At 37.8% G+C, this 24073-nt stretch overlaps 1 protein-coding gene across 6 annotated transcripts in view; it reads left to right on the top strand.

The window, feature by feature from the left end:
• MDM1 (Mdm1 nuclear protein) overlaps positions 1-23803 on the top strand; it is a 62730-nt gene extending 38927 nt beyond the window's left edge. For 4 of the 6 annotated variants that reach the window (XM_050748592.1, XM_050748596.1, XM_050748591.1 and 1 more), the window contains 8 exons: positions 1582-1611; positions 1942-2117; positions 2939-3265; positions 4151-4263; positions 4358-4467; positions 15200-15452; positions 21169-21228; positions 23004-23803. In XM_050748592.1, the coding sequence (XP_050604549.1) occupies positions 1582-1611; positions 1942-2117; positions 2939-3265; positions 4151-4263; positions 4358-4467; positions 15200-15452; positions 21169-21228; positions 23004-23116 (1182 nt within the window). In that variant the 3' untranslated portion in view covers positions 23117-23803. The remainder of the gene's footprint in view (positions 1-1581; positions 1612-1941; positions 2118-2938; positions 3266-4150; positions 4264-4357; positions 4468-15199; positions 15453-21168; positions 21229-23003) is intronic. The other 2 variants (XM_050748594.1, XM_050748595.1) reach the window with 2 other exon arrangements.
• Positions 23804-24073: the final 270 nt, after the last annotated feature.

Below are 24073 nucleotides of genomic sequence, written 5' to 3'. Positions count from 1 at the left end.
TTTATGTACAGGTTGACCTCCTGTCTCAGACTGTGAGCTCACTGAGGGCAGGGAGTTTCTTGCTTATCTTTGGCTGCCATGGTTAGCTCAGGCATACCACTTAGTCTGCACTCAGGACAGGTTGTGGACTCAGTGCTTAAGTGCTACATTTTACCTCACCTCAAGAAGTTCATAGGTTGATGGACGAGGAGGACATGTGCAATTAATTCCAGTAAAATTGAATATGTATTAATGGGAATGTGCACAAAGAATTCTGAGAACACAGAGGAGGAAGTGATGCTAAAGCATGTAGGTGATGGAGTGGCTATGAAACATTTGAAACATGGGGGCACTTATTGGCAATAAAATCTGGAGTATATAGAGGCACTTTATAACAAGGTTCCTGTGCATTCAGAATACCCTGGTTAGAAGTTCAGTAGAGTTAATTCATGTACCTCACTTCTACCTGTTAAATGCAAAAACCACTGTTAGAAATTTTCTTTAACGTTATAGGAGTTGATAGAAATGATAGATGAACAAAGGTTTTTTTTGTTGTTGTTGTTGGCAGTGAAGAAAATATTTCAAATTATCCTTTAGGATTTTTTTTTTTTCAGGTATGGTTCACTAGAGTAGGACTCTGTTGGCATTATATGGTTTCTTATGCCATGTAGGTGCTGTCTTTTGCTTTTGCCAATTCCCTAGAGTTGTAACACTTTCATCTCTGCATTCAAAATCGTACCTTGTTAAGGAGCTGAGAATATGTTTCTACAATTACTTTTACGTTGCTGTTTCATTGTTTGCTTTTTTTTGCCCTGAAAGAAAAGCAGTTCTAGAATAAAGATTTTCTGTCTTGATGATAAAAAAAAATTAGTGTCTTTCGAGAATAAATAAAGCTATTGAACAGAATTTTAAGGGTAAAACTTCAACTTAATTTTTTTTACATTGTGGAATTGTACTTGCAGAAGCCAGCAGGTGGCAGTATGATGTATAAAGTGAAAGGTTTCAAATGGGTATAAAGGCTCCTTTTCATCAGAAAATGTTACTTGCATATTAAAGAATTCATATCACTTTATTATTCATCAGAACTTTTTTTATACTGTCACTTTGTTGAACATATTTCTATTATGATTTTATGGGCTACTATTTTAAATTATATATTTAGTACTTTTTTTTTTTAAGTAGAGATTTTGCTGATTCCAAGGGAACATTGAGGAGTTTGGAGAGGGAAGCCTCATAACCTCATAACTCTCCCAGTGAGGGCTTCTGTAGCAGTAGTAGCTGTATGCAAAGCCATGAAATAAAGCTGGGTTAGGGATTTCTGGCGTGTAAGCACCTTTCCAGAGGTGGGGAAATAGGAATAATAATTAGATTGCCTAATTTATCTGTCATCAGCAGCATCCTAGCCATGCAAGAATGTGGCTCGTTTTCAAGATAATAATAAGCTATCTTGGTTACTGAACTAATTACTTAATATACTAAGAAATATTGATTGACAAGTTTGGTAGATATCTAGAAGGGAGAATAATGTGTTTCATTGGTTCCATTAATACTCAGTTATGGCATTAACCTATCATTAAGTGTGTTTCTGTATTCCTTCTCTAGGGTTCTCTAAATGCCATGTGGTATGCCGAGGTTGGTTGCTTTTGAGTTTTTAAAAACTATAATGCATAGATTACTTGTGTAATTTCAGTTGGAATAAAAAGTAGATGTCAATATTTTTCTTAGCTGCTGTAAATTTCTCCCTGCCTGCTGGTCTGAAATAAAACAGCTGCATCGTGCTTTAGCTTGATTGTTTTCGTTTTTGCTTAAATGCACAAAGTCTGATGACTGTATGTGGCTAATTTTGCCTTCCTTTGTCCTTGGTCCCTGGCTGTATTTGTTCAATGTCTTTGATATGCTACTTGGTGCTATTTGTAAAGAAGCATTTACAATAGTATATGATGTCTGAACTCTCCTGTATAGGTTAAAGAACTCCGAGAAAAGGCTGAGTTTTATAGGAAGCGAGTTCAGGGGACACATTTTTCTCGGGACCACCTGAATCAGATTCTGTCTGATAGCAACTGCTGTTGGGATGTCTCCTCAACTACAAGCTCAGAAGGAACCATTAGTAGCAACATCAGAGCATTAGATCTTGCTGGGTAAGATATTCTTTGTGGATGGCAAAAAAAGTTTGTTGACACTTATATAGATCATAGAATGTCATAGGAAAATGACCTGACTACTCAAAATTTGTCTCCAGTCAAATGGAAATGTGGCAGCCATTTATTTCATTTTTATTCTCTGTGAAAAATAAAGCAATATAGATTGCTTTATTTGTGTATAAATACCACATAATGTAAATCTGGAAGGCTAGATTTTTATAATATATTTTTTTGACAATTAATAGCAGAGTAGGGATGATTATATGGTAGATGTAAAAAGACCTTTAGAAGGTGAAAAGAAAGTCAACAACAATAAAAACGTAGAGACTGTAAGCTATTAATGCATACCTATTATCATTCATTGATGGATTTTTGTGGCTGATTCAGAACTTGACTGCTGATTTTATGGAAGAGCGCTTTGCTGTTTTGGGTTTAAATGAACATGATGTAACTATTTGTAAGCGAAAGTAATTGAAGAACTTAGACCATGGGATCCTAGTTTATGTGTGTAAATGCCAGTTTAGGGCTAGGTATGACTTGTGTCAGCAGATTAGATGTACACAAGCATATGTGAAGGTAGGAGTAAAAGAAGATAAATGCATTTTGGAATATTTTAATAGAAACTCCAGATTATAACTTTGATTTATTTTACTATAAAACAAATTAGATTTCCTTCTTCAATACCTGAGCAAGGCAATATCTATGGAAAACGTGTAGTTGTGAACAGAAGAAGGAAACGATGGACTCATTAAAATTGGTGTAGATTAGGAAAGTGCAGACTATTCACATTTAAAATAAAACTGATTTTGTTAACACAGAGATACTACAAGCCATAAGACTTTGCAGAAATGTCCTTCTACAGAACCAGAAGAAAAAAGAAAGATCGTGGAAGAACAGCCCCAGAAAAATACCACGGAGAAATTGGGCGTGTCACCTCCCACTCTACCTGTTAGAAGGCGGCTGGCTTGGGATACAGAGAACACTAGTGAAGACATACAGAAACAGCCCAGGGAGAAAGAGGAGGAGGAGGAGGAGGATGACAATGAGGAGAAAGGGGACAGGAAAACGGGCAAGCAGGCTTTTATGGGAGAGCAAGAGAAGTTGGATGTACATGAGAAATCTAAGGCAGACAAGATGAAAGAAGGGTGAGAGTTTTAAATTACTCAGTATGGAGAAGCATTATTTACATAGTCGATATGTACTTTGTTTTGTCACTAAATATAGTGGTTTACACTTTTGATTTTATGACTAATAAAGTGCAGATTTTATTTCAACGTCACAAAGGCACTGCTATGTGGTGAATAATTTGATTCAGGTATTTAAGTCACTACTGATTGGTAATTGAATACTTGAATTCTGGGCTACTTTGGGAGGAAGTAGTTAGGATTATTTTCATTTATGTCCTATAATTTATGGTGTGCCAGATTTGCAAATGTGTCTGGAAGAATGACTTTAAAGAAAAAAGCTGGTGCTCTTTAATATCAGATGATTCTACCAAAAAAGATAATGTTTTATGATATTTTTTAAAAAGTGATTTCTGAAAATAGCTAATTCCTGTTGTTTTATGTGTAAATTGCTGTGGGGAGTTGCTCTTCTCCACCTATGATAATAGTGCCTTTTGTCTATAATCTAAATCCCTTATTCATTCATGGATGTTATGGAACTTGAGCCTTGATGTAAGGAAGGATTCTCTGCTGTGCTGGTGCTGACTTGCAGTGATTTTCCCCCTTATCCAGTATTCAGTCACTTTTTTCTTTGTGGGTTGTTTTTATTCCATTGATATAGTCCATATAGCTTATAGTATTTTTTCAGTGTTCAGTTTTATTTTTGATCTTGTGCTTAGTTCTATTCATTATTGAAAATTTTAGTGTCTTTTAACTGCATGTGGATTTGGTGGTGATTTTTTCAGAAACATAATGGCATTCTCTTACAAGTTTTATATTTTATTGCACAATGATGACAAAGTATTTTTTTAATCATATTTTCTGGAGGAAATGCTGTATAGATTCATAGATTGTTTCAATTTATAGGTCGGATTCTTCTTCTGTATCCTCAGAAAAAGGAGGCCGGCTTCCTACTCCCAAGCTGAGAGAACTTGGTGGAATCCAGAGGACTCATCATGATCTCACTACTCCAGCTGTTGGTAATCAGCAAACACCGTGCAGTTCTTATTTAACCTGCTTTTTCTACATGATAATTTAGTGTAATTGAAACTATCATCTTCTTTATTTTTCCAGGTGGTGCTGTTTTAGTGTCTCCATCTAAGATGAAGCCTCCAGCCCCAGAACAGAGGAAAAGAATGACCTCTCAGGATTGTTTAGAAACTTCAAAGAATGATTTTACTAAGGTAAATATATTTTGGGGAAAAAAATTCATCTCATCTGTGACTAATTATTGTAGACATGTAATAAATGAATGATAGGTTAAGAATTTAGAGAATCGTGGCTATCATACGAGGGGATGATACTGTTAACCTGCTTTTAGTAAGGCAAAAGTCTTGACTTTTTTCTGTTAGAAGCATTGCGTTTCTGTTGATACATTTTCAACTTTGTCAGTAGTGACTCAACAGGAGGAGAAAGAAAACAATACTTTTATTGAGCATCTCCTGTGTGGCAGTTGTATTCCAGCTATGTTACAGGCATTGTTTTAGTGCTGGGGATATAGCAGAGAACAAACAGACAAAAATCATGGTCGTCATTGAACTTACGTTCTAGTGGAGGAGAGAGACAAACAAAATAACCAGGTAAAATACACAGTATTTTAGATATTGATTAGTACTAAGGAGAAAAATAAAGCCGCTGAAGTGAACAGGAAGTGGCCAGGGAAGTCCTCAGTGCGAGAGTGGCATGTAAGCAGGATCTGATAAAGGCAAGGGATTGACCTGTATGCAGATCTGGGAAGGTCTAGGTGACAAGAACAGCAAGTGCAGATCCCTCAGGTGAAGGGGGTATCTGCCTGTCTGAGGAACAGCTAGGAGATCACTGTAGCTGGAAGAGAGAGAATGAGAGGGATAGCAGTGTTGATAATGGGTTCAGAGACATAATGGGGTGATAAATTGTGTAGGGCTTTGTAAATCATAGCAAAGATACTGAATTTTTTTCTGTATGCAGTGGGAAGCTATTGGAAAGGCAGAGGAGTGACATAATTTTACTTAGTTTTTTCCCAAGGTCTTTCTGGCAGCTGTGTTGAGAATAGATAGTAGTAGAGCAAGAGCTGGTGCATAAAAACAGTTGGGAGTCACTTACTCTATCCAGGCAAGAGGTGATGGTTGGTTGGACCTTGGTGGTGGCAGTCAAGGTCATATGATAAAGTTCAATTCTGGATATACATGGAAGGTACAGCCAACAAGATTTGCTGATGGGTAAGATCTGGGGTGGGAGAAAGAGAAAAATCAAGGGTGACTCAAGATTTTTGGCCTTAGCAATAAGAATGGAGTTACCATTTAACTGAGTTGGGGAAGATCAAGAATTCCATTCTGGACACACTAAATTTGAGAAGCTTATTTAGACGTACAAGTAGACATGTTGAATAGGGAACTGACTATATAGGTTTGGAGTGTAGAGGAGAAGTTGGGCTATCGGTACAGATTTGAGGCTCTTTACAGCTTAGGTGAGTCAGGTATTTAAAGTATTGAGACTGGAGGAAATCATCAAGGGGGTGGGTGTAGACAGAGAAGAATAGTTGCAGACAGGTCTAAGCCCCAGTTTTTTGATATTGGGAAGTTGAGGACTAGTCAGCAAAGGAGACTGAAGGAGAGCAGCCAGTGAGGTGGTGACAAACAGGAGACTGGTATCCTGGAGGTGTCAAGGGGAGGGAGAGTCAATGCTACAGATAGGTCAGTAAGATAGGACAGTTGCTTATTTGATTTAGCAACACGGAGGTCATTGGTGACCTTGATAAAGGGCAGTTTTGGTGGAAGGGAGGAACAAAAGCCTAAGTGCAAGTGAATTCAAGAGGAAAAAGAGGAGAAGAATTGGAGAAAGCTGCCACAGATAATTCTTTGAAGTGTTTCTTTTCCAAGAGGGGAAGCAGAGTAATGCAGGAGTAGTTGGGAGAAGTGAGATCAAGATGGAAGACATAACAGCATGTTTGTATGTGGACAAGAATAATTTTGGAGAGAGAAAAGTTGATGATGCAGGAGTGAGGGGAAAGTTGTTGGAAAGATGCTCTTGAGTAGGAGACAGGGCTTAGGATCTGGCGGAGATATGGAAGGGTTGGCTTTAGACATTGACTGTTTATTTTTACAAGAGGGAAAGCTGAACTCATGGGCACTGCTGATGAATGTAGGAAGATGCGATGGCAGCTTTTGTAAAACCTCTTCTTATTGCTTCTTGGTGACGTGTGAAGAAAAATCCTTGCTGAGAATAAGGCTGGGGAAGATGTTGGAGATTTGAGGAAAGTGAAGGCATGGAGTAGTCTTCTCAGAGAGTGGGAGAGTGAGTGGGCCAGGGGAATATGGGATATTTTAGGCCAGTGTTAAGGGGCCATTTTAGGTTGGTGGTCACAAAGTTGGCGGAAGACCAGTCAGGAAGGGTTGTGTGCCTTTCTCCAGCAATGTTTGGCTGCAGAGGTGCAGCATAGTTTTATCAAATAGAGAGTTGGATTTACCTAGGGTTTTGAACTTGATAGAGTCAGAGTGTTGCATTTACCTAGGGTTTTCAACTTGTCATGAGATTAAGACAAAGTGAGAAAAAGGGGAATGGAGTTAAGGTATATATGAAGAAGGGATTATAATGAGTTGGTGAGAGAAGGACACTGGGACTTGAGAATAGTGCAGAGGTGATAGGATCGGTGGATGGATGGTCTAGGTAAAATAAAAGACTTGTTGGAATTGGGGCACCCTTGGGGATTAGTCTTAAAGTTAGGAAATGGTGGTCAGAAATTTAGATTTGTGGAGAGGTTGCATTTACCAGTAATGACAAGGCTTAACATATAATCATAGGTGTAAGTGGTTGGAGTAGAATAGAGAACATTCAGAGAAAAGGTTGAAAATCTATAGGGAATGTTGCTGATGGCTGTTTGTGAATTTGAGTACAAAGTAGGAGTTTTCAGGGTTTGGGAACAGGTGGGAGATGGGATCAGAGTACCCTCTACCTCTTAATCCCCAGTGCTTAGAACAAAGCCCAGCTCATAACATGTAACAGATGGAATGAATGTTATTGGAGTGACAGAATATCTAAACTATTTTCTGTTGCTTATGTATACATTGGTTTATTAAAGGAAATGTGACATTAGGAATACAGTCAGAGGACTCATGAGAATCAGATCTTAGTGGACTGTTATACTCCTCCTGAGAAATCCAGGCTGCCATCTGGAAGGTGTGAGCTTTTAGGCAACTGTATACACACAGCTGATTCAGCCAAAATGAGTGACTAATCCATATTTGCAATTGGATTTATATGTATTATTTTCACTTACTGTGGAATTAATTTATTGAGTAATCTAAGTAGAATAATATCATTCCTCAGAATGTTAATGCCAATCTCTCTCGCACTGTGCGTACTATACACTTTTAACATTTTAATTACCAACTCCTCTAAAATAAGCAAGTTTCTGGCCTGGCATGGTAGCTCATGCTTGTAATCCCAGCACTTTGGGAGGCCGAGGTGGGTGGATCACATGAAGCCAGGAGTTCAAGACCAGCCTGGCCAACATGGGGAAACCTTGTCCTTACTAAAAATACAAAAATTAGCTGGGTGTGGTGGCAGACGCCTGTAATCCCAGCCACTTGGGAGACTGAGGCACAAGAATCACTTCAACCCAGGAGGTGGAGGTTGGAGTGAGCTGAGATCACACCACTGCACTCCAGCCTGAGACAGAGTGAGACTGTCTCCAAACCAATAAATACATACATATGTACATACGTACACAAGTTTATTATTGACAACTTGATTGGATATCCTTCCATGTGAATTTTCCGTGACCAGCACTACCAGGGACTATACCTGGAGCTAGCTAGATTTGGTTATTTCCCAGTGTCTACCCCTTAGTTACTGGTAGGCAGAGGAGTCACTAAACTTTGATATACACCATCAGTTTTTCCCCTTATATTCTCTTATAGAAGCATTGATAATAAATTACATTATTATGTATAAAATTAAACCTGTAGGTCATTCAATTTCCAATAAATTATCAGTATGTACCAAAACTTTAGGGTAGAATTCTCATATTGGTTTGATCATCAGGAAGCATTTTCAAATCTTAAAATTATATTAAAAACCCAAGTGTGGATTTGCTCACTTCATTCATTTAGCAGATTTACCCATATGCTGTGGCAATGATAATGGATAGAAACAGATGTGGTACATAATCTTAGGAAGCCTACAGTCTGGTAAGGGAGATACATGTTAATCACACACAAAAAAAGTGAAATTAAAACTAATAAGAGTTTCAGAATAAAAGTATTTAGCGCTATTCTGGAAGGAATTGGCCTAATCATGGAGATGAGAAACCTTCTTGGAAGTCAATGATGCTCCTTTGAAAAAGTCATAACTGAGGTAAGATAAAGGAGAAGAGGAAGCATTAACCAGGAAAAGAGGATGGGGAGCATAGCATATGCCAAGATCTTGTGGAGAGAAAGAAGGCAGAGTTTGAGGAAACAAAGACCAATACGGTGTGTGGCAGGGAGTCTGGTGCAACATGAAGCTGGAAAACATAGCACCATAGGGATTTCTGTCATTATCTAAAGAGCAATGGGAAGCCATTGAAATATTTTAAGTATGGGAATTGTGATGGATATATGTTTTCAAAATCTGTCTGGCTGCCATAGGAGGCAAGAGTAGACTGAATGCCCTTAAAAGGCCATTGTAGTAGTCCACGTAGGAGGTGTTGGTAGCTTGGATGAAGGAGGGGAGAAATAGAAGTGGATGAAACTGCACAATTGTGTAAGGGGAACAATATTAAGGCTTGATGCTGGGTTGGATAATGGGGGATGAGAGACAGGGATGCCTGCTAAGTTTCTGGCTTGCCCAACAAGATTGATGGAGGTACCATGCACTGAGCAAGAGAACTGTGGACAAGGAACCTCTTTGGAGGGGAGTTTTATTTTCATTCATTCAATTCAATATTTAATAGGCTCTTCACAAGTGCCAGGCACTGTTCTGGGATCTGAGGATTCATTAATAAGTCAAAATCCCTGCCTTCATGAAGCTTACATTTTCATTGGGAGGAATAGACAATTTTTAAAGAAAATAATTTCACATAGTAGTAAGCACTGTGAATTAAATAAAACTACAGATCTCTAAGGGATGGGTAAGACTGCTTTAGTTTGGGCCATCAGGACAGGCACCTCTAAGGAGATGACATTTTAACTGAGACCTGACTGATGAGGAAGGTGCCCATGCAGATACCTGGGGCAGAGAATGTTTTCCAGTTAGAAAGAACAGGGGCCGGGTGCAGTGGCTCACGCCTGTAATCCCAGCACTTTGGGAGGCCAAGGCAGGCGGATCACTTGAGGTCAGGAGTTCGACATCAGCCTGGCCAACACAGTGAAACCCTGTCTCTACTAAAATTACAAATATTAGCTGGACATGGTGGCGTGTGCCTGTAGTCCCAGCTACTTGGGAAGCTGAGGCATGAGAATTACCTGAACCCGGGAGGCCGAGGTTGTAGTGAGCCGAGATCGCACCACTGCAGTCCAGCCTGGGCGACAGAGTGAGACTCTGTCTCAAAAAAAAAGAAAGAAAGAAAGAACAGGAAGTGCAAGTGTTCTTCCCTAGGGCAAGAACCTAGAGAGATTAAGAATGTGGCTGGAGCCTGGAGAGGGAAGGGGAGAGGGCAAGAAATGAGATTAGAAAGTGAGGCCTAGTAAGGATCTTAGTAGTTCTTCTTCTTATTATTTTTTTAAGTTTAATTTTATATTCACTTTTTTTCTTTTTTTTTTTTGGAAACAGGGTCTCGCTCTGTTGACCAAGCTGGAGTATAGTGGCGTGATCTTGGCTCATTGCAACCTCTGCTTTCCAGGCTCAAGCAGTTCTCATGCCTCAGCCTCCCAAGTAGCTGGGACTGCAGGCACCTGCCGCCACATCTGACTAATTTTTGTGTTTTTAGTAGAGATGTGGTTTTGCCATGTTGGCCAGGCTGGTCTTGAACTCCTGGCCTCAAGTGATCCACCTGCCTTGGCCTCCCAGAATGCTGGGATTACAGGTTACAGCCACCACATCTGGCCCATTTTTTGCTTTTAGAGACAAGGTCTTGCTGTGTTGCCCAGGCCAGAGTGCAGTGGTGCGATCATTGCTCATTGTAGCCTCAACTTCCTGGGCTTAGGCAATCCTCGCACCTCAGCCTCCTGAGTAGCTGGGACCACAGATATGTGCCACTATGCCTGGCTAATTTTTGAAAAAAAGTTTTTGTAGACTTGGGGTCTCACTGTGTTGTCACACTGTTCTCAAACTCCCGGGCTCAAGCAGTCCTCCCTTCTTGGCCTCCCAAAGTGGTAGGATTACAGGCTTGAGCCACTGTGCCCAGCCTGAATTTTAGTTTAGATTCAGAGGGTTCATGTGCAGGTTTGTTACATTGATATATTGTATAATGCTGGGGTTTGGGCTGTATTGAACCCATCACCCAAATAGTGAACCTTGTACCCAATAGGTAGGTTTTCAGCCCTTGCACCCTTCCCTCTCTTCCCCCTTTTGTAGTTCCTAGTGTCTGTTTCCATCTTTATGTTGTGTGTACCTATTGTTTAGCTCCCACTTACAAATTAGAATGTTTAGTATTTGACTTTATGTTTCTGTGTTAATTCACTTAGAATAATGGCCTCCAGCTGCACCCAGGTTGTTGCAATGGACATGATTTCATTCTTTTTTATGGCTGCACAGTATTCTATGGTGTGTATATGTACCACATTTTCTTTACCCAATCCACTGTTGATGGGCACCTAGGCTGATTCCATGAGTTTGCTGATGTGAATAGTGCTGGAATAAACCTATAAGTGCAGATCTTTTTCACAGAATGATTTCCTTTGGGTAGATACCCAGTAGTGAGATTGCTGGGTTGAATGGTAGTCCTAGTTTTAGTTGTTTGAGAAATTTTCATATTGCTTTCCACAGGGGTTGCATTTCCTTTTCTCTGCAGCCTTGCCAACATCTGTTGTTTTTTGACTTTTTGATAATAACCATTCTGACTGGTGTGAGGTGATATCTCATTATGGTTTTGATTTACAACTCTCTGGTGATTAGTGATGTTGAGCATTTTTTCATGTTTGTTGGCTGCTTTGTCTTAAGAAGTGTCTGTTCATGTCCTTTGCCCACTTTTTAATGGAGTTGTTTTTTTCTTGTTAAATTCCATATAGATTCTGGATATTAGTCCTTTGTCAGATATGTAGTTTGCACTTATTTTCTCCCATTCTGTAAGATGTCTGTTTACTCTGTTGATAGTTTCTTTTGCTGTGCAAATGCTCTGTGGTTTAATTAAGTCCCAATTGCCAATTTGTTTTTGTTACATTTGTTTTTGAGTACTTAGTCATAAATTCCTTGCCTTAGCCAATGTCCAGAAGAGATTTTTCTAGGGTTTCTTCTAGGATTTTTGTACTTTGAGGTCTTACATTTAAGTCTTTAATCCATCTTGAGTTAATTTTTATATATGGTGAGAGGTAGGGGTCCAATTTCATTCTTCTACATACAGCCAGCCAGTTTTCCCAGCACCATTTATTGAATAGGGTGTCCTTTTTCCATTGTTCATTTTTTTGGTCATCTTTGTTAAAGATCAGATAGCTGTAGGTGTATAGCTTTATTTCTGAGTTCTCTTTTCTGTTCCATTAGTCTATGTGTCTGTTTGTTTACCAGTACTGTGATGTTTTGGTTACTGTAACCTTATAGTATAGTTTGAAGTCAAGTAATGTAATGCCTCCAGCTTTGGTTTTTTTTTTTTTTTTTCTCTTAGGATTGCTTTGGGCCCTTTTTTTTGCTTCCATATGAATTTTAGAACTGCTTTCTCTAATTCTGTGAAAAATGACATTGGTAATTTGATAGGAATTGCATTGAATCTGTAAGTTACTTTGGGATAGTGTGGCAATTTTAACAATATCGATTCTTCCAATCCATGAGCATGGAACGCTTATCCATTTGTTTATGTCATCTATAATTTCATTCTGCAATGTTTTGTAGTTCATGTGGAGATGAACTCAAGGAGATAACCTCCTTGGTTAGCTGTGTTCCTAGGTACTTTATTTTTGGGGGGCCATTGTAGCAGGACTGTATCCTTGATTTTGTTCTCAGCTTGAATTATTGGTGTGTAGAAATGCTACTGATTTTTGCACGTTAATTTTTGTATCCTGCAACTTTACTGAAGTCATTTATCAGGTCTTTTGGAGGGATTGTTAGGGTTTTTTAGGTTTAGAATCATATCGTGAGTGAACAGAGATAATTTGACTTCCTCTTTTTCTATTTAGATGCCTTTTGTTTCTTTTTATTGCCCGATTGCTCTGGGTAGGACTTTCAGTACTATGTTGAGTAGAGGTGGTGAGAGTGGGCATCCTTGTCTTCTTCTTAGGGGGGATGCTTCCAGCTTTTGCCTATTTAGTATGATACTGGCTGTGGGTTTGTCATAGATGGCTCTTATTATTTTGAGAGGTATGTTCCTTCATTGCCTAGTTTGTTGAGGATTTTTATCATGAAGGGATATTGGACTTTGTCAAATGCTTTTTCCACATGTATTGAGATGATCATATGGTTTTTGTTTTTAATTCTGTTTATGTGCTAAAACTATTCCCCAAAATCAAGGAGAAAGGATTTCTCCTTAACACATTCTATGAAACCAGTATCATCTTGATAACAAAATCTGGCAAGGCCACAACAACAACAAAAAAAGAAAACTAGACCAATATTCCTGATGAACGTAGACACAAAAATCCTCAACAAAATCCAATCAAACTGAATCCAGCAGCACATCAAAAAGATAATTCATCACTATCAAGTGGGGTTTATTCTCTTGGATGTTACTCTAATGTCACTGGGAAACCTCTGGAATATCAGAAGCAACAAAGCAAATAGGATATGTTTCACAGGGTAAATCCAATCACTGTGGCTCCTCAGTGGAGAACTGCCGTACACAGGGCTGAGTACAGCCGTGAGACCTATTGGCCTTTTGAGGCTTTAGGCTCAAAAACAGATCACAGAATCAGTTATGTTAAACCTGGGAACCCCATGTCTTTTATTTTACAGGTTTCTTTCAGGTATTTTCAGCAATCGTAAAACCAATTTGACAAAGATCACAAATTTTGTTCATATATATAGAAAAAGGAAAAAAAAAAAGAATAATTTCTCTTTGGAATTATTTGTATTGTCCTAAGTGATACTTGTTTGAAAAAGAAAGCAAGTGGAAGATTTGTGGTTTTATCCTAGATATTGATTTGAAATGTTTATTAGTTGAGACCAGCAGCCCCTAGGCCACTTTGAAGCAATAAGCTCTACAATCACAGACAACGATATCTAAGTTTAGAAAGCAATGTTTTGAATGTTACATTGATAGAATCAAAGATAATAAGTGAAGGCAACAATTACAAGAAATAATCAGGAAAGTTTGGAACTGTATTTGATTTTACTGGTTTGCCTTCTTTTGCTTTTAATTTAATTTAATTTTTTTTTTTTTTTTTAAATAAATAGAGATGGGGTCTTGCTATGTTAACCAGGCTTGTCTTAAACTCCTGGCCTAAAGTGATCCTCCCATCTCGGCCTCCCAAAGTGCTAGGATTACAGGCATGAGCCACTGCATCTGGACTATTTTTATTTTATTTTTTGAGACAGTCTCTCTCTGTTTAATACAGTGATGCGATCATGGCTCACTGCAATCTCTGCCTCACCAGCTCAAGCAATTCTTGTGCCTCAGCCACCCAAGTATCTGGGATTACAGGTGTGCACCACCACACCTGGCTAATTTTTGTATTCTTAGTAGAGATGGGTTTCACCCTGTTGGCCAGGCTGATCTTGAACTCCTGGCCTGAAATGATCCTCCCACCTTGGCCTCCCAAATTGCTAGGATTACAGGTGTGAGCCATTGTGTCCAGCTAGCTGCCTTTTTTTAAAAAGTAAAATTGTTAGTGACTTTTAGGACAGTGATACATAGTCATTGTGGAAAACAGCAAATACTGACCAAACTAAAAAAGTAGGTAAGTATCTCAATGTACTGTTCAGGGACATCCACTGTTAAATTTTTGAGGTATTTAGGTATATATGTGTTAGAATATTTGGTTATTTATTTATCATACTGTAGAAAGGTTTTATAATCTATTTTTAGTGCTGTTGTGAACATATTTTCACATCATGAAATATTCATAATCTTATTTTTATGGAGATGTGCAATCTATAGTTACACCATAGTTTTTAAAAACCGGATGCTTATTGTCAAAATCTAATTTTTATTCAGATTTCTATTGTTATTTCTTAATCTGTTTGAAGAAATACTGTAAAGAAATCCATCCATAGCTACATTTTTCTTTATATTAGTTTGTGTTTGTGACTACTCCCCAAGTATTATTGTGTAGTCAAAGAACACAAAATTGTAAGGCTTCTGCTATGTTTTGCCAGTCCCCCCAGAAAGATTGTACTCCCAATAGCAGTCTATGAGATTGCCAATTTCTCTACGTCCTTGTCAGCTGTGGTATCATTGTTCTTTTAAAAATTAATTTTTGAAATTTGGTACGTGAAAAATTAATATCTGAATGCTTTCATTTCATAGTTGATATTTAGTAAGGTAGAATACGTTTTGTTGTTTGTGATTTGTGTGTACAGTATATGAATTGCTTATTCATACCCTTTTTCTACTTTTAATTGGGTTTATATTTTTCTTGCTGCTTTTAAAGAAATACTTATGTAGCAATGATAATTCATTGTCAATCATAAAAGTTGTATATTTTTCCAAGTTCTGCGTTTTTCTTTTAATTTATAAAACGTCTACGTATTTTGTTTATATAGCCAAGTCTGTTCGTCTGTATCATATTTTCCCCATATAGAGGTTGCATAAATTCTCTCATATTTTTCCTTCTGCTTTTTGGTTATATTTTTTTGCATTTAAATGTTTGGCTTATTTATTTACATATCTACACATAGGCATCTTTTTTTTTTTTTTTCTTTTTTGTCGTTTAGAAAGAAAGTCGTGCTGTATCCCTACTGACTTCTCCAGCTGCTGGTATAAAAACAGTTGATCCTCTGCCTTTGCGGGAAGATTCCGAAGACAATATCCCCAGATTTACCGAGGCAACTCTTCCAGTTTCAAAAATTCCAGAATACCCAACAAATCCCCCTGGACAGTCGCCTTCTCCACCGCATGTTCCATCCTACTGGCATCCCTCTCGTCGAATTCAGGGCTCTCTTAGAGATCCAGAGTTTCAGCACAATGGTAATTATTTTGGTTTCAATTTTTTGTCTTTTAAAATAAAATGTTATACTGATAGGTACAAAGGCTAAGAATGCACTTTATATTAATAAATCAGTTATTTAGTATTTTTGGTTAATGTATTAATAAGATTTCTTTAAATAGGAAAAATCCCTCTTTGGGACCAATTGTGCTGCACCTAAGTTCACTTTTTGCTGTTGTATATGTGTGAGATATCTCTCAAGTTCTTATTCATACACAGAGGGAATCCACTAGATAGATGCCCGTAGCACCTCTTCTCTGGATGTGACAACCAAAAATGTCTCCAGACATTGCCAAATGTTGCCTGGGTGTAGAATTCACGGTCAGAAATGACTTTCCTTCAGTTTTAGTAGGCATTGCTCAGCTCTTTTCTAGCTGTCATCGTTAATGTTAAGAAGTCAGATGCTGCTTTTATTCCAGATTTTCTATATGTGGTGTTTTCTTTCTGGCAGCTTTTGAGATCTTCTCTTCATATCTAATGTTCTGAAATTTTGTGATGTGCCTCTGAGAGAGTATTTTTTTTTAAATCATTTTTCTGGTACTCCATAGACCTTTCAATCTGGAAAATTCTTACTTCTGGAACATTTTCTTGAATTATTCAGTCAAAAATTTCCTCTCCTGGCCAGACACAGTGGCTAACGTTTGTAATCCCGGCGCTTTGGGAAGCCGAGGCAGGCGGATCACTTGAGGCCAGGAATTTAAGACCAGCCTGGGCCACATGATGAAACCCTGTCTCTACTACAAAAAAATTAGCTGGGTGTCATGGTGCATGCCTGTAATTCCAGCTCCTTGGGAGGCTGAGGCATGAGAATTGCTTAAGTCTGGGAAGCAAAAAAAAAAAAAAAAAAAAAAAAATTCTCTCTTTTCTCTGTTTCCTCTTTCTAGGGCTTCTATTCAGATATTGGACATGATTTTATTTTTTATCTTACCTCTCCTATTTTCCATCTCTGTCTTTAAATTTGAAAGGTTACTAATTTTTATCTTCTATCTTTTCTGCTTTAAAAAATTTTTATTTCAATTGCTTTTGGGGTACAGGTAGTTTTGGTTACATGGATGTATTCTGTAGTGGTGAATTCTGGATTTTAATGCAACTGTTACCCAAGCAGTGTACACTGTACCCAATATGTAGACTTTTATCCCTCCCCCCACCCCAAGTCCCCACAGTCTGTTATATCACTTTCTATGTCTTTGTGTCCTTATAGCTTAGCTCCCACTTATAAGTGAGAACATGCAGTATTTAGTTTTTCATTCCTGAGTTACTTCATTTAGAATAATGACCTCCACCTCCATCTTAATTGCTGCAAAAGACATTATTCCATTCCTTTTAATGGTGGATTAGTATTTCATGGTGTTTGTTCCTGTTTCTCTAGTTCCTTGAGGTGTGATACTAGGTTGTCAGTTTATGCTCTTTTAGACTTTTTAAGGTAGGCATTTAATGCTATAAACTTTCCACTTAGCATTGCTTTTGCTGTATCCCAGAGGTTTTGATAACTTGTGTCACTGTTATTCATTTCAAAGAATTTTTGAATTTCCATCTTGATTTCATTGTTAACCCCCAAATCATTCAAGAGCAGATTATTTAATTTCCATGTATTTGTATAGTTTTGAGGGTTCCTTTTGGAGTTGATTTCTAGTTTCATTCCACTCTGGTCTGAGAAGATAGTTGGTATGATTTTCTTAAATTTATTGAGGCTTGTTTTGTGGCCTGTCATGTGGTCTATTTTGGAAAATGTTCCATGTGAAATGATGAGAAGAATGTATATTCTACAATTGTTGGGTAGAATGTTTTGTAAATATCTGTTAAGTCCATTTGTTCTACACTATTTAAGTCCATTGTTTCTTTGTTGACTTTCTATCTTAATGATCTGTCTAGTGCTGTCAGTGGAGTATTGAAGTCCCTCTCTATTATTATGTTGCTGTCTACTTCATTTCTTAGGTCTAGTAGTAATTGTTTTATGAATGTGGGAACTTCAGTGTTAGGTGCATATAAATTTAGGACTGACTGTAATATCTTCTTATAGGATTGACCTTTTTATCGTTATATGATGACCTTTGTCTTTTTTTAGATAGTTGTTGCTTTAAAGTCTGTTTTGCCTGATATAAGACTCCTGCTTGCTTTTGGTTTCCATTTGCATGGAATATCTTTTCCTACCCCTTTACCTTGAGTTTATATGAATCTTTGTGCGTTAGATATTTGGTTTGTGCTTTTTAATCCATTCTGCCATTCCATATCTTTTAAGTGGAGCATTTAGGCCATTTACGTTCATGTTAATACTGAGATGTGAGGTACTGTTCTATTCACTATGTTAGTTGTTACTTAGATACTTTGTTTTTTCCGTTGTATTGTTTTATAGGCCCTGTGAGTTTTAAGCTTTCAGGAGGTTCTGTTTTGTTGCATGTCAAGCTTTTGTTACAAAATTTAGAACTCCTGCTTAGCATTTCTTGTAGTGCTGGTCCGGTAGTGACAATTTCCTCAGCATTTGTTTGTCTGAAAAATACTTTATTTCTCCTTCATTTATGAAACTTAGTTTTGCTAAACTAACAAAATTCTTGACTGATAGGTATTCTGTTTAAGGAGGCTAAAGATAGGACCCCAATGCCTTCTGCCTTGTAAGGTTTCTGCTGAGAAGTCTGTTGTTAGTCTGATAGTTTTTCTTTTGTAAGTTGCCTGATGCTTTTTGCCTCACAACTGTTAGAATGATTTCCTTCATGTTGACTTTAGATAACCTGATAAATATGTGCGTTGGTGGTGATCTTTTTGCAGTGAAGTTCCTAAGAGTTCATTGAGCTTCTTGTATTTGGATATTTAAATCTCTAGCAAGGCCAGGGAAATTGTCCTCAATTATTCTCTCAAATGAATTTTCCAAACTTTTAGCCTTTTCTTCTCCCTCAGTATCACCATTTATTCTTAAGTTTGGTTGTTTACATAATCCCATATTTCCTGGAGACTTTGTTCATTTCATTTGATTCTTTTTTCTTTATTTTTGTTTGATTGGGTTAATTTGAAAGCCCTGTCTTTGAGCTCTGAAATAATTTTTTCTGCTTTTTTTCCCCCTTGGACCTGGCATGTAGCTATCTTCTACTTGTTCTAGTCTATTTTTGAAACTTTCCACTGCATTTTGTATTTCTCTAAGTGTGTTTTTTATTTTCAAATGTTCTGATTGGGTTTTCTTTATGATATCTCTCTGGAAAATTTTTCATTCATATCCTGACTTTTAAAAAATTTATTTATGTTGGTTTTCACCCTTCTCTGGTAGCTCCTTGGGTAGCTTAATAATCAGCCTTCTGAATTTGTTATCTGGTATTTCAAAGATTTCATCTTGGTTTGAATCAATTACTGGAGAGCCAGTGTGATCTTTTGAGGGTACTACAGAACCCTGTTTTGTCATATTACTAGAATTACTTTCTGGTTCCTTTTTTGGGTGCACTATTGTAATTGTCCTCAAATTTATTTTTTATTTGACTATGTGTGTTTTTAAAAAAATTTTTTCCCCTCTTAAGAATGTGACTTTAATGATTATAATTTGTTATAGTTTAATTTGGTTCTTGGTGCTTTTACGGGTGAAGAGTCTTTATAAGTTCTTTGGTTATAGAGAGTCTTTGTATGATGGCTTCCTCAGATGCTGGTTGTAGTAGCTGTGTACTCAGTGTGTCGGCGAGTTCACTGTCTTCTGTGGGGCTGGAATGGCGGAGATCTCTTGAAGCTTATCTCATTCCCCTGTGGTTTGTACTTCTTTATTTATTTAATTTTTCTCCAGTATTTTCTTTACTGAGTTGATAGTTCAGGCTTCAGGCCATTAGGGGAGGTGTCCCTGGGTAGGAACTTATTGTAGCTAAGGCAGGTGGGTGAATGCAATACCCACTGGTGGGCACAGGTCCTAGCCTTGACGAAGGTGGCTGGTGGAGCACTCAGATGCAAGGAGGTCTTATCAGGCTGAAGGGTGAGAGCCACCTCAGCTTCCCTGCCAGGCCAGCAGGAAAGCTATCCACCTCGTAGCCTCATTCATGTCCCAGTGTCCCAGCTATTCAGATCAGACAGGCACCTCTTTTTGTCTGTAGGAATGTTGATGTTCCAAGTGGATAGGAATTGTGACTCTGCCTCTCATGCAAACCTGCATCTGGGGAGTGCTTCTCCTGTAGGCAAGCAGTCACCCTAAAGTGTTCCAGGAAGGCTGTCTATAGGCATACCCAATACCGAGTCCTGTGGGAGAAGCCCCAGCTGTGTCTGCAGTGGTGGACAAGGGGAAAGAAGACCCCTTCTCCAAGACCCTTCATGAGCACTAAGGCTGTCTGACTGTTGGGGTGATGGGGTAGACTCCCTACTGAGCCTAGCAGTGTAGTTGTGTCTCTGCTGAAAGAAACTTCCCACAGTGGAAAGATCTGGAACTCCTGAGATTCCTTGGTTGTAGGTAGGCTTAGGGTGCTGGCTTTTTTGCATGTTGGTTATAATAGTAGTGAACTTGTCATGTAGACGGATTCAGGACCACTGGTTAGCTAGGGTGTTACAGGCAGTGGTGATAGCTGAGGTCAGGCCCTGGTTTTCTCCATTCTGGGCACAGCATTATTCTACCTAGAGATGGTATAATGGACTGTGTCAGTTGGCCTCTAAACAGGAGGTGCTGCTTGCGAAAGAGCACCAGCTGCAGTAGTAGCAGTGGTATTTGAGCTTGCCCTATGTTGCCCAGGGGAGGTATTCTGGCTTCTCACACCTGGGCAGGGTTATAAAACTCCCCAAAGTTTATGTCCTTTGTGTTAAGCTGTGGAGGGGTACAGCCAGGCAGGGGATGGGTTAACTGGGTCTGCTCTTTGACTCTCCACGTGCCATCTGTTAGTTTTTTAAAAAGATTTTTACTTTTTTTAATTTCTAAGAATTTTTTAAACATTGCATATTCCTTTTATACAGCATCCCATTCTTATTTCATGAATGTTTTATCTCTTTGAAGAGGTAAATGATACATATAATGCCTGTTTTGACTATAGTACCCCTGCCCACAGTTGAACCTGGTATTCTTCAGTCAAAGTAGCTCTGGTAAACTTTTAGAGACGAATCTTCCATGTCTCTTTTGAGAAAGAGGGAACTACCCAGCTGTGCAAGTTTAAAGGAGGACCTAGCATATTAACTATTTTTGTAAAAGGATTTTTAGTCAGTTTCCTAGTTCAGTCTTCCCTTCACTCCAACTTTCAGTGGTACTCAATACTCCCAAACCCAGAGCCATCGGGGAACAAGTTGGTTGTTCTTGGTTTCACTCTTCTGCTGGCTTAAAATTCCACTTACTTGGGTATAGTTATACATACACTCACTGCCCTTCCATTTGCTTTCCGTGTTCCAAAAAGTTTCTTTGTGTCTTATTTGCTCCCATTCTCTTTGTCCTATGAGTTTGTTGTTCTTGTAAATGTGTGTATTTAATTTACCATCTCTAATCAGAAGCCTACTACATTTCTTTAAAGTTAGAATAGATCAATATTATCATTGGAAAGAATATTAGGAAGTTATCCATAGTTTGTTTACATGCTTGCTAAGTGCATTATGAATTATGAATGGCCCTTTTATGGTAATTTCTTCAACCTTTACTCACATGTAGGTTTGAAAATTAATAAAATTTCTGACAGCCTACTTTTGCTAACAGTGTAGAATATAATTGAGATAAGCTGTTCAGTGGCTTTTGAAGGATAATTTCTTCTGCCTTTTTTTTTTAAGTGGGAAAAGCAAGGATGAACAATTCGCAGTTACCTCAGCATGAAGCCTTTAATGATGAAGGTATTTCAATAGTCACATAACATAAAAGTTTGAGTTCTAGTCTATGATACAGCTTATGAAGTACTTCCACAGATTTTTCCTTAGATCCTTGAAACCCTGTGCGGGAGAGGGGGTGAAATTACCCCCATTTACAAATGAATAAGCTGAGAGTAAACTGGTAAAATATTGTTCTAGGGCAAACATAATAAGAGATTGTGCCCAGCGTCACAGCTGAGGTCAGTGTTCTTTCTCTTTTTCCACCTTGTCTAGCTGGGGGCTCAGGAATTTGGCGTAGCGTTACATCCATCTTTTAAAAAAATGCCTTGGGAGGCTGAGGCGGGTAGATCACGAGGTCAGGAGATCAAGACCATCCTGGCTAACATGGTGAAACCCTGTCTCTACTAAAAAATACAAAAAAATTAGCCGGGCGTGGTGGCGGGCGCCTGTAGTCCCAGCTACTTGGGAGGCTGAGGCAGGAGAATGGTGTGAACCCAGGAGGTGGAGCTTGCGATGAGCGAGATCGCGCCGCTGCACTCCAGCCTGGGCGACAGAGCGAGACTCCATCTCAAAAAAAAAAAAAAAGCTTATATATTTTTGTCAATTTTCAATGGTCAAACAAATACATGATTAGAGAAAATTGACATTTTTCTTCTTTGTAGTTTTGTTTTGTTTTGTTTTTGAGACAGAGTCTCGCTCTGTCGCCAGGCTGGAGTGCATGGCGCAATCTCGGCTCACTCTGCCTCCCAGGTTCAAGCAATTCTCCTGCCTCAGCCCTCCCAAGTAGCTGGGATTACAGGCACCTGTCACCACACGCGGCTAATTTTTGTATTTTTACTAGAGATGGGGTTTCACCATGTTGGCCAGGATGGTCTCAAACTCCTGACCTCGTGATCGCCTGCCTTGGCCTCCCAAAGTGCTGGGATTACAGACATGAGCCACCACGCTTGGCCTTTTGTAGTTTTTATTCTGACATTTATTTGCTTATAATAGTGGCAGGAGGAACTTGAATTCAATATGAATAATTGAATCACTATTTTAATTCATCCTAAGTAGTATGGAATTATTGAACTTATAAATTTTGAATTGGAAGTAAATTTAAATTTCATACTCTGTGTCATATATTAAAGACTGCGTTTAGCAGGTTTAGGACTTTTTGTTATAATTCATTGTGCTAGAAATCAAGTTGTATGTTTTGAAATGCAAATGTCTGGCAACTTTGAATCCAGTCCTGTTTTCTTTCTAATGGAAGAATAGTGTCTATATATAACCTTATAAAACACTTGCTTACTCAGAATGAGGAATTTCAGTACTAATGAAGGGTAGCATATTAAAGTCAAACATTATTTCTACATTTAGTGAGATTATTTTAGAAATGTGATGTAAATACCATGTTAAGGTATGGCATTTTGTTTTTAAAAAGTTTAGAAAAGCTTTTTGATCTGAATAGCTGTGCTTTTTAAAGTAGGATAAAACGGTATTATAATGAATTATTTTCAAGTAATACTGAAATCATAGGCCATGTGCTTTGTTAATGACAGGATTTCAGGAAGGAAAAAAATTTAATGTTAAATTTTAACATTAAAAGGTTTGATTTCTATTCATGATAAACCTGTAAAACTACTGTCAGGTATCAGGAGAATATTAATATCTTACATTTCAGTAGATTGCTTTTTTTTTCCTGACTGACTTGACATTGATACACAGTTTGATGCTTTTAATTTTCTGTTATATAAAACATATTTATTTAATAGATATTTTTGACACTGAATATAATCTTGGGATTTTTTTCATTGCAGATGAGGACAGATTGTCTGAGATTTCTGCTCGCTCTGCAGCTTCTAGTCTCCGGGCTTTTCAGACTCTGGCACGAGCTAAGAAAAGGAAGGAGGATTTCTGGGGTAAAACATAAACCTAGTTGAGTTGCCTTTATCTAAGGAAACATTGGCATAATTTTTCTTCATTGCTTACTGTGTTAAAATTTTGAGTGTTTGAAATTTTTCCTAACATTTTCTAGTTTGAAATATTTAATTTCCAATAGAACGGTTTACTTGGAAATTTTTAACATAGGCTTATACAAATTTAACTTTTAACGAATTCTTTTTACATCTATCCCAGAGTACAAAGACATAGATTATTGAATTCTTTACATGTTGTAACTTTTGTAATAGGTGTCATGGATAGATTTTCACCTATCCAGAGAATATTCCAAAAAGATAAACAAAGTGAAGTAAAAGTTAAGATCCCAGTGTGAAGTATGTATTTCCCTAAGATTTGATATATGTATCTTTATAATTGATGATGTTGTAAAATGAATTTGTTGTTCCTTTAACCTTTGCTGTAGTGTTTCTTTTTATTTTAGTTCCTTCTATTCGTGTTTGCAGTGTTAAGATAATTGTACTTTGAAAACACCAGCTGTATATATTTTTCTTATGTAACAAAGTTGGCTGAAAGATATGTATATTTTTGATCTTTGAGTGTATTCTATTTGTGTAAGGACTTTGGCTTACTTTTGAATAATGTCTAGATTTTGAAAAATTACCTGTATAATGGAGAATTAAAACTCGGAAGACATTTTGAAATAAAAATTGATCAAGTGTGTTTGGCTTCTCCAGAAAGTTATTACATGGAACAAATAATTATCTTTTAGAAGAATTCTACTCATAACAGGTTAATGAAAAGATATACTTGTTTTGCAGCTGTCAGAATGGAATGGAGCCAAGTCTATGATATTTTCACACAAATGTAGGACAAAGAATTTCCAAGGCAGACTCATTTACAGAAATTTAACACAAAACTTTTTTACTGTATTTCTTCACTCACAGGACATGTTCTGTTGTCTTACTGTTTATCTTGCAAATCATGATAA

This window comes from Macaca thibetana, chromosome 11 (assembly GCF_024542745.1).
Source record: "Macaca thibetana thibetana isolate TM-01 chromosome 11, ASM2454274v1, whole genome shotgun sequence".
Lineage (NCBI taxonomy): Eukaryota > Metazoa > Chordata > Mammalia > Primates > Cercopithecidae > Macaca > Macaca thibetana.
Note: the sequence above shows the minus strand (reverse complement) of the source record. Positions and strands in the feature narration are given on the sequence as shown.